The 11553-nt window shown below is 43.2% G+C and overlaps 1 protein-coding gene across 2 annotated transcripts in view; it reads right to left on the bottom strand.

Moving 5' to 3' along the window:
* Positions 1-6194: 6194 nt before the first annotated feature.
* SGPP2 (sphingosine-1-phosphate phosphatase 2) overlaps positions 6195-11553 on the bottom strand; it is a 117710-nt gene continuing 112351 nt past the window's right edge. For both annotated transcript variants that reach the window (XM_049888306.1, XM_049888307.1), the window contains one exon: positions 6195-10603. In XM_049888306.1, the coding sequence (XP_049744263.1) occupies positions 10052-10603 (552 nt within the window). In that variant the 3' untranslated portion in view covers positions 6195-10051. The remainder of the gene's footprint in view (positions 10604-11553) is intronic.

The raw sequence follows: 11553 nt of genomic DNA, 5'->3' as shown, positions 1-11553 counted from the left end.
AACTTGGAGAACCCTGTGTTCTCTACCCACCTCATGGGGGCTCTCAGTGGCGGCCGCAGATGAAGGTGGGAGAACTGACTGTGGAGGAGCTTGCCTCAGTCCCGGGCAGCCTGGGGCTGACCCACTCTGCCATTTTACCTGCTGGCTGACCTGAGGCCCTCTCTTAACCTCTTTGTGCCTCAGTGTCTTCATCTGTAAAACAGAAATAATAGTTCCCACGGCCATGGGGTTTTTGTATGGATTAAATTAATTTGTTGAGCATGTGTGAGAAATCTGCAGTAAATCAACTTGCTTCTTGGTTTTTAGCCCAGTTTTCCACTTAAGAACATGCTGCGGAAGTAGGGAAGATGCTGTTAGAAATGTTTAGACCGTAGGAGTTATTATAGGTTCTTGGATAAGGGATGAGAAAAGGGATATAGAAGTATCATTTGAATAAATGTGGGTAGATACAGTGGTATGAAAAGACTCAAAATAGTGGATTTTTAAAAATTCATCATGGCCTGTGATGACTCTAATTCCAACTTCAAAAATGAAAAGAAGCTTTTTAAAGAGCTATCTTAGGGGAAAATGAGGTGTCCCTCGGTGGTGCAAATAGCTTAGGCACTTAGCTCCTAACCAAAATGTTGGAGGTTTGAGTCTACCCAGAGGTACCCCAGAAGAAAGTCTTAGCAATCTACTTACGAAAATCAGCCACTGAAAACCCTGTGGAGCACAGTTATACTCTGATGGAATCACCATGAGTCAGAACTGACTTGATGACTTTTTTTTAGTTAAGGGAACATAAATAAAAATAGCCATCAGCACATGATAGAAGATGGTGTGGAAGGGAAAGCAAAGCCACGAGTCCAGCCTCGACTATGAGTCTGATCACTGCCTCCAATGATGATGAAAAGTAAATAGGAAATAGACAACCAGAAGCCGCAGCAAGCTTTTTCAATAGGTCACATCTCAGATTCAGTAGATTCTGGAGACCCTAAAGGTCTTGAATCACAAAGAGCTCACAAGTACCTACAGGAGCAATTATTTTTCTACTCCTTTAAGTCAGAAAAAATAAGAGCCTTTCTCCTATTTTCAACCCATGTCTCCATTTTTATTGCTGGTCTGCATACACATGAATTGAAGAATACACAAGTTTTCTGTGCTTCTTTCTTCCCAAGGAACATTTCCTACTTTGTGTACATCATCTAGGTTCTGGAAGACAAGTGGTGTCTACTGATGAGGCCTGCTGGACCACTTTCTCTAGTGGTACCCATATATTTTTAGACAGAGACAACACTTGGGATTCCTGAAAATAGAAAGGAGATTTTTGCTTCTTGCCAAAGTGGGAGTACCAGGGATTAGACTTACCCTTTCACCTGCAACAAATGAAAATACAGATAAAATACATGAAGCAATAGCTTTCGAGACCTTGGACTTCAGGCAAAGACAGACAGTGGTCCTGGAGAGAAAGGGAACAAACAAGGTAAGCCCTGTGATTGTCCCATTACTGCTTGGAGAGAGTTTCCAGGTCATGGCGCAGGGAGGGGAATCCAGGCAGAGTGCAGAGGTCTCCCAGGGTTGAGGAGATAGGGCTGGGAATCTACAGAGGTCAAGGTAGCTAGAGTTAGTAGGGAAGATGCAAGAATTGTATAGAGATGAGAAGTCTTTCTGAGGACCCCTTGAGTTTCCAGTTGAGTACTGATCAACACGTGTGCAGGCAGAGAGTAAACCATCCAAATAAAAGGAACAATCCTTGGAGCTCACACAGGGCAGGGCAGAGCGGAAAACCTCCTCAGTCACAGAGCAATGGGCTGAGTACTAAAAACGAATTTGCCTTAACCAAAAAAAACCAAACCCAACCCACTGCCGTCAAATCGATTCTGACTCATAGCGACCCTATAGGACAAAGTAGAACTGCCCCATAGAGTTTCCAAGGAGCACCTGGCGGATTCGAACTGCCGACCTCTTGGTTTGTAGCCATAGCACTTAACCAGTATGCCACCAGAATTTGCCTTAGTAGTGGGAAAAAACTAACCTTAGACTAATGCTACCTTTGCCCAGCCCAACAAACCTTAAAAACAAGACCAGAAAGAATCAAACTATTTCCAAGAAATTAACCACATCCCAGAAAAAAAGCTCAAGAACATTTATAGAAAGACAAAAATATCCAGCAGCACCCAGTGCCATAAAATTCACAATATCTGATGTCCAACAAAAAATTACCAGGCATGCAAAGCAGCAGGGAAATACAACCCATGATGAGGCATGGAAAAATCAATCAAAAACGGACCCAGAAATGGCACAGATGACAAAATGAATAGACAGGATGTTATTATAACTGTATTCCATATGTTCAAGAAGCTAGAGAAAAAATTGGACACCTTAAGTAGGCATGGAAGGAACATATTAAACTTCTAGACGTGAACACTACAATGTCTGAGAGAAAATAGAAAAGAATAAACTGGTCAAAAAAATAGCATTCACATCTTTTTAATTGCAAAATTGATCGACCACATAACAAATTTACATTAAATTATACCCCCTCCCACAACAAAATATCTTTCCAACCAAATATTTTTATCGGTGCCTAATTAAGATGGCTAACGTGGTCTACGTTTAGTGCGTATTGTGCATAATTTGTCCGGATCACAGCGCCACCCATCTGGTCCCCATGTGGCTGAGAGACAGTGCAGTCTGGAAGCCCAGGAAGGCTCACTTCTATTTAGGATCATGGATACAGGTAGATTATAGGGCCCATTCAGCTCAGGCATTAAAGCAGCATCCATTGCCATCCTGCCCCACCCCAAAGATTTGAGGCCAGCTCTGTGTATGTTAAAGAGGCATTGACATTCTTTGAACACCTCCATGGGGGAAGAATCTGGTTTGTATGCTCCCACCAATGGGACCCTTATGTCACAGCAAGAGAGAAAGAGCCAAGGCCAGATGTGTTGAGGGGGTGCGTTAAAGCAGCGTCACAGCCGGAACTCCTGGCTGCATCCTAGCTTTTCTTGTTGGTTTTTGCATACCATATAGACAGGTATGGAAAAGGAAAAAGGATTTTTGGCTTCATAGAGTTCCCCGGTCTCATATGGCTATAGTTTTAAGAATCTTACATTCTATTCATGGCCCACATTGAACTATCATCCTTCTTTAGATGCATCCTGTAAATTATTCAAGTCTGCATTACAGGTGTGCCCCAGTTTAAGAAAACAACAGATGCCTTGTGGCACGTGGGGTGCCCAAAATAATTAAGATCCTTATTTTTACAGAAATGAAGAATTGCCGTATGATGGTTCCACAGCAAACCCCTCGACGCACTTAAAATTCAAGTTTCCAAAATCAAGACAGAAGCACCTTTTAGGAAGACATCTATTGTCTAAAACGAGATCTGTCTACACCCTATTCCTCTTGAAGCCTCTTACTAGAGAACCCGGGCTTCACTCATCGTCCTTAAAGAAAGACAAGGGGCATTCAGACACCCAGAGAAGAAAATCAGGATCATGACCAAATATTTAAAAAATGGAGTTTCACAGGCTCCTTGGGGAAACTGAGATAATTCAGGCTGGCAAGAAGACAGGGGCAGGCTGTGCTTATTAGGGGAGTAGGCTGTGCTTATTAGGGGAGTAGGCTGAGCAACCAGCTGCTGCTCATCTCCACTGAGAGCAGAACAAATGACACAGGAATGGGGTCGTGTGTGAGTGGTTCAGAGACGGGAGAAGGGGCGAGTTCCCAGTGCAGACTGTAAAATATTCGAGAGAGGAATGATAAAGGACACTGTGATTTCACCTCTAGAAGTCACCTCCTCTGGAAGGCTCCCACAGATGCTGGAAACGGACAAATGGGCTTCTCATGATTCCGTCCTGTTCCGGAGCTTTGGCTCTGCAACGTCAAAGGCTCTTGCTCAGCCTTTATTCCACCACCATCATCACTTAGTCTTAGATACAATCACTGCACAAGCTTTGTTTCTTATGTTTTTGTTGTAAAAGTTCAAGAGCTGGAGGTGTTTAGGGAAGTGCCTCTGACAAGCTGTTGCCTGTTGTTGTTAGCTGCCATCGAATTGGCTCCTGACTTATGTCAACCTCAGGCACGACGTAGTCATTGCAGATTGGACTGTTGTGATCCATAGGGTTTTCGCGGGCTGACGTTTCAGGAGTGTAATATCCTGTCTTAGGCTGGAAGCTCCTCTGAAACCTGTTCAAGCCTCCAGACAGGTGGGTGGCGGCGGTGCATAAGATTCCTTAGCTGGGATCTGCCCAAAATATTCCCTGTGTAAATCCCGTTGTTCGTGCAACACTTCTTCCATGAAGCCTTCCTTCAGTTACTGCAGCTTCCAAATCGAAATTCATCTCCCCTTCCTCTCAGTTCTCCCAGCATCAGTACTTTTTCTTTACAACCTTAACACTTTGGATCTCTAAAACTCTGTCTTCTCTCTCCTCTGAGAACTATACAGCAGGGTTGGGTCTCATTCAGCTTCACATGCGCACGGTACCCAGCATATCAGATATTAAATAGACACTTGTTCAAAGTATAAATAGAGTCCTAGACTTGGCCCTGCACATAAAATGTCAGCTTTCTATACCATCTCAAAAAGCAAATTTGGGCTGCTTAACCCATTCCTAAGGTTTTTCACTGTGCGGATCATAACCAATCATGGATAACATTGCAGAGAATGGGAATTGCAGAACACTTGACTGTGCTCATGACGAACCTGTACAGGGATCAAAAGGCAGTCGTTCAAACAGAACAAGGGGATGCTGCATGGTTTAAAGTCAGAAAAGGTGTGCGTCAGGGTTGTATCCTTTCACCATACCTATTCAATCTGTATGCTGAGCAAATAATAGGAGAAGCTGGGCTATATGAAGAACAGGAGGGCGGAAGGCTCATTAACAACCTGAGTTACGCGGATGACACAACCTTGCTTGCTGAAAGTGAAGAGAACTTGAACCACTTACTGATGAAGATCAAAGACCACAGCCTTCAGAATGGATTATACCTCGATATAAAGAAAACAAACATACTCACAACTGGACCAATAAGCAACATCATGATAAACAGAGAAAAGATTAGGATTGTCAAGGATTTCATTTTACTTGGATCCACAATCAACACCCATGGAAGGAGCAGTCAAGAAATCAAAAGACGCATTGCATTGGGCAAATCTGTTGCAAAGGACCTCTTTAAAGTGTTGAAAAGCAAAGATGTCACCTTGAAGACTAAGGTGCACCTGACCCAAGCCATGATGTTTTCAATCTCCTCATATGCATGTGAAAACTGGACAATAAATAAGGAAGACTGAAGAAGAAATGATGCCTTTGAATTGTGGTGTTGGCAAAGGATACTGAACATACCATGGACTGCCAAAAGAACAAACCAATCTGTCTTGGAAGAAGTACAGCCAGAATGCTCCTTAGAAGCCAGGATGGCGAGACTACATCTCACATAACTTGGACATGTTGTCAGGAGGGATCAGTCCCTGGAGAAGGACATCATGCTCGGTAAAATAGAGGGTCAGCGAAAAAAGAGAAGGCCCTGAACAAGATGGATTGACACAGTGGCTACAACTATGGGCTCAAGCATAACAATTGTGAAGATGGCGCAGGACCGGGCAGTGTTTCATTCCGACGTGCCTTGGGCCACTATGAGGTGGAACCGACTTGTCAGCACCTAACAACAGCAACAACCCGTTGCCAAAACCTGTTGCCGTCGTGTCTATTCAGAATTGTAGCAACCCTATAGGACAGAGCAGAACTGCCCCATAGGGTTTCCAAGGAGCAGGTGGTGGGTCTGAACCACCAACCATCTGGTTAGCAGCGGTAGCTCTTAACCACTGCACCACCAGGGCTCCTTAAAGGCAGAGCATATCTTTGTAATAATATGAATTTGAAATAGGGCTGTGTTCATTTGGCACAGCCAATAGTGAAGGCCTTAGCTGACTTAACTAGCGACACCTGTAACATTTACCTTTCAACCCGTGACAGCATTTATCTCTGCATATAGTATAAGCATCCTCCCTAGTATGAAGAAGTTTGAGGTGGTTTAAGAATGCCAGTGTACCACTTAATTCTTGTTAATCTCACCTGCGATGATCACCAACATTTGTACATGATTGAATTCTGACAGAAGAGAATTCTATGGCCTGCCATTAATTTTAGTCCCCTCTTTTCAGCAGATCCAATGAACCTACAGAAAAAGATCTAGGGGAAAAAAACCAAGGAAGCAGAGCACTGGCTTTAAGAGAATTTAATAATGTCATAATCGAGCAAAAGTAATTTTATTTTTAAAAAGAATACATTTACATACAGTATATAAGCAAAACAGCTGAAGGCTTCCGAAATAGAAACCCGAAGCATATGGTCCTGAAACACTATATGCTTTGATTATACTTGGGAAGCACGAGTTGCCTATTTGGGCAAGAAAATCCCATGTCACAGTGAGACCAGCAGGCATACTGTGGAGTGATTTCTGCCACGACCATTTAAGAGTTTTTAGTTCAAGGGTCTCCTACGTTTTTCTTCTGCACATTATGTCACAGTGGAGGGCTGAGCAAAACTGGCACAAAAGGACAGCTGTTTAGAATGAAGTTTTCAGGAGCCACAGCCTGGCCCACAGGGGTAGCTGGTTAGGGGCAGGATGGGGGCAATTAGGAAAGAAACATTTCATTCTACCTGGCTCCTGGGGAGGCCAATACTGTCTTTTTTCCACAAATAACGCACCCACAAATAACATGCCCACACATACAACGCATGGAAATGATGAGATTAAGTAAAAGTTTTGGTATGGTGAGCCCACACATATACCATGCACGTCTCATGACATTTCCAGAATGACTCTTGGCCTCATTCACCTGTCCTCCCATATTGCAGGTAAATCATATTGTTCTGTTCATATTCTCTTGTTCTCTTCATTTACTTTAACCTCCTGCTTAAGTGTTTTTTTTATGTGTATAAAAAGTATAATAAAGGTATACGCCATGGTCAAGAAGTCATGGGTGGAGTTTCGTAGTCCCCTGGTAATCAGAAAGAATCATTGAAACCGTGCACTTGTTTCTATTAATCTGATAATTATAGGGCATTAGTTAAACATTTGAATGTAAAAACCTTACCAGATCGTCTTAAATGAAACCATTAGGTTATGTTAAAAAAAAGGTTATGTTAAGTCTGCTTATTTCATAGTTTCATTACGACTTCGTTGTGTCAATTGAAGTCAGCAACATGTAAAAAAAAATTGGCATGGCACACTTATGAAAATAACACACGGAAATAGGGGTTGTACAGTTGTCCAAAAACGTCTAACATGTATATTATTTGCCCCCCCCCAAAAAAAAATTACGGTAATCCTGGGGGCTTTCGTGTCACAATTTCCAAACACAGGGTTGGCCAGACCAAAGGACCTAGCTCTATGCTGGATACATCACTGTAAGCTTGCATCCCATGGTCCTGGAAACTTGTAAATTGAATCTCCCAGACTCCACATCAGGAGAGGGGCTTTGGGCCAAGACTGAGGGCGAACCAGCAGGGGGCAGTCTTTCCCCAGAGAGAAAATCCAACTTCCCAAAGGAGACAAGGATCCTGGCCTGTGAGCCTGTAGGTGTGAGTCTGTGACAGTTAAAGAGAATTGCTGCGGGAGAAATGAGTGGAAGAATGCTGAACAAACAAGAGTTTGAATCAGTTAACAACTGTCTTTCAACTAGTTTCTGCCTGATTCCAGGCCACGAAGCAGGAGTGCTTAAAAACTAAACCTTAACTTGGACTCCCCAATACATAATACCACTTATTCTCTAGTTGCTGTAATACGCTACTTTAAAAAGTGACCAACCATGACAAATCTTTGGATCATTCTTTAATGTACTGTTGCTAATATATTCATCCTCAACCTAAAGATAGTCGTAAAAACATCAATATTGTTGGGACTCAAAAGGGACCGTAGTAAAAAAAAAAAATTACATATATATATATATATGTATCACCAATACCCACTGCTGTGAAAATTCTGGTCCATCTTTTCAAAAGGTACAGCAGGAAAAGGTGACACATTTTCAGTTGGCTTCAGTCAACTAAAATCATTTTGTGTAAATATTATCCAGTGTTCTGCTCTCTGGTTTGGCAACTGGGGAGTCTGAGGAACATGACTGCACCTCATTTTCATCTACTGTTCTGAAGGAGCGGATCTAGGGTTGGGGTCTCTGTCAGGTAGGACTCCTCTTTCTCCTCAACCATGGTGCTACAAATACCGGTCAGAATTTGATGTAAAAACAGTCCAGTGGTAGGTCATTCTTGTTCCACCCTTCTAGTTATCAAAGATGTAAAGAACATTTTAAGGGAAAAATGCACGTTTTGCTAAAGATGACTCTTCTCAAAACCAAATCCATGGCTGTCGAGTGGATTCCAAGACTAGAACTGCCCCATAGGGTTTCAACGCTGCCAGTCTTTACAGAAGCAGGCTGCCACATCTTTCTCCTGCTGGACAGCTTGACGGGTTCAAGCTGTTGAGCTTTTGGTTACCAGCCAAATGTTTTAAACCATTGTGCCACCAAGACACCTCCATTTTTCTCACGGATAAGTCAAACAGCAAAAATCATCCCAACAATAAGGCCATGGAATATATTAGAAATCAGGAAAATGTGGTTTTCAGTTTTAACACTGGATGCAGAGAGAAGGGCTTGACTTTCAAGGAGTGTTAATTTTCCCCGAGGTGTACACATTATAAAACGTGGCTTCAGTGGCCCAGATACTATATCTCAAACGAAACTCTGCTGCCTGTTTAAACTAACATTTAAAAAATTTATTGATACCTGTTTCTTAAGGAATGAAGAGGAGCCCTGGGAGAGAACCCTGTGGTGTCTGCATAATGACCACTTTCCTAACGCTAAGGAGGACTCTAGTCTAGACGGTGTTGTGTTTGGGTTGGCTTGTTTTCCCCAGAGAGGCTGAAGTGGTTCTTGCATTAATTACCCTTAAGATTGCCATGAGTTAAGAGTTGGAAAGTCAGGGAGGCCCTGATTCTATTTAGCAGACGAAAAACAGATTCATAGTAAGTAACTGAGAAATGGAGGAACAAAGTGAGGGTGGCCTTGTCAGGGTCAGTGTCAAGGTGACTTTGTCACGATCAAAGTCATGGTGACCTTATCAGGGTGACTGTGTCAGGAATGCCTGTCCTCTCTTTGTCAGGCCCCAGAACGGATTAAAGTCATTGTTCTACTGATGCACCTTTGTGGGCAGGTGATGGCACCTTCCAAGCTTCTAAGGAAGCAAAGGAAGCTGAAGATAGGCAGAGGGCTTGTCCCAGGTCAGTCTGAAGCAGGAGACAGCCAGATGTTCAGTGAACCCCAGACACATCCATGGGGTTTTCAACTTTTGGTGAAGGCTAGACACCACTTGCCTGCTGAGGTGGGAGCAGCCAGTTAGTTTTCCGGATCAGAAGAGTATGTAATGGTACCTGGAATCCTGCAGAATGTATAAAGAAGGAAAAGCAGATGCCTGTTTCAAAATGAATGCCTAAAAGAAGCAATGGCTCACGAGGAGAGGATTTTCCCCATTATCTCACAGCTCTGTCACCATCCTCAACCTCTTCACAGTCAGGTTTACTTCAAAGTGGCCTTGTCATGAGCCAGGCATGTCTAATTTGATTATAATGACAATCAGAGTCACCTTGTTGAAGGAATGCAGTTTTATATGGTGCCACCCTTTCTGCCACACCAAAGTTCCAGTTTTGGTGATGAGAGTCAGTGCCACTGTGGCTCTTCCTGAACTGTGCCACAATTCCTGCCAGCTCATGACTAGATCCAACATCTGTGCCATAGGGGGCTTGAGGGAACCCTTAAAGAACTTAGCTGTGGCTTTTAGCTTGGGTTCAACTGCAGCATAACCAGAAGCCTAATGGTCCCTATGAGTCCTTTTTTTTTTTTCCTTTTGCACAGTAGCATCATTTACCTCAGATATCAGCAACACAGAAATGCGGCCTAAGGTTTGTTTTTTTTTTAAAGGAAAATGAGTTGTCAAGACTTGCCCACCTGGCAACTTTCCTATGTCTTGGCTCTTGCATTCACTGGGCTATTTTCCAACTGTTTGGGGGCTTACAGTAATCCCAAAAGCCTGTGTAGCATTGGCACAAACGTTGTAGCGCAGATGCCAACAGACGTGTAGGTAACAAACTTGTAAGGCACTTCAATTTCCAGTCTTCTCCTGGCCTCCTTGTTCCTGATGACCACCCTGAACCATGAGTATAATACTTGAAGTGAGAGATTTTGTACAAGCTGACGAACCAAGAGGATCAACCCAATTCCTACAGTATATTTGGTCAGACCCAAAACGAACATGTCAGTGGTGAGCGGAGGGATGTTCTGAACAACAGGGAGCGATTCAGTGGGCTTGGACACAAGCTGGAAAAAATGGTTGATCCAGAATCCTATGGTCACTCCAGCTCCAGCCGCAAGAATGGTGGTGGTGTCCGCTCTGGTCGGGCTGTAGCAGTCAGACACGGGGTAATGGTAACACAAGAAGAACGGCACGACTATGACACACACAGGCAAGAGGGGGCTGGCTGAGTCCAGGTGGTCAATTAGGGTCCAGGCAGGGTAGGTGAGGGCAATGAGCAGTGCAGTGATCAGGACGCCACCCAGCACGTCCTGCGAGAAGGAAAGACAAAAGAAAAACGTAAGCTAGTGAGTGCTTGCTTGTATATAGGTAGAGTTTTGAGTGAAATACGGTTGATTCGGTTTAAAATACAATTTTTAAATTGCTTTATTTTACAGTACATGTTGAAAGAGTGTGTAAAGTTGTAAAAATTTAAAAATAGGAAAAAGTACAGACACAATCATGCTATTCACATTTTACGTATTTTTTTTCTAGTTGTTCTATAGTTAAGAACAAATTCCATCTTTGTGTTCTTAATGCACAGCTATAATGACGTTGTCCCTTCAGTTGCATATCACTTTTATTTAGCATTACATCACAACTGTTGTCAGTCTTCAGAGACGTGGTGCCATCTCTTCTATGCAGGCAGGGGTTGGGCGTGCACGCTGGTTGGAGGGGAGGTTCCCTTCTCCGGGAGCCATGCTCACATAGCAGACACACGATGGTTACTTAACTAGTAACCAAAGCAGTTACTGTCAGGTCAACTCTAGCTCATGGTGACCCCGCACGTGTCAGGGCAGGACTGCGTGCTCCATATGGTTTTCAGCGGCTGAATTTTTTAGAGTCCTCTGGGTGGACTCTAACCTCCAACCTTTTGGTTAGCAGCCAAGTATATTAACTGTTTCTATACCCAGGGGACTTCATCTACAGCAGCAGGTGCTCAACAATATTATGCAGTGGCAATAAAAGAAGGTATCATCTTTTTCTATTTTTGTTTGGAATATCTTTGAGTGGAAATTTCTGTTATAAATAAATAAATAAATACCCTTTGCCACTGAGTTGATTCTGACTCATAGTGACCCTTACAGGACAGGGTAGAACTGCCTCATAGGGTTTCTAAGGAGTAGCTGGTGGATCTGAACTGCCGACCTTTTGGTTAGGAGGCAAATGCTTAACCACTGGGCCACCAGGGCTAGAAATTTCTGTTAGGGGTGGGGTAAAA

Source organism: Elephas maximus, chromosome 6 (assembly GCF_024166365.1).
Source record: "Elephas maximus indicus isolate mEleMax1 chromosome 6, mEleMax1 primary haplotype, whole genome shotgun sequence".
Taxonomy (NCBI): Eukaryota; Metazoa; Chordata; class Mammalia; order Proboscidea; family Elephantidae; genus Elephas; species Elephas maximus.
Note: the sequence above shows the minus strand (reverse complement) of the source record. Positions and strands in the feature narration are given on the sequence as shown.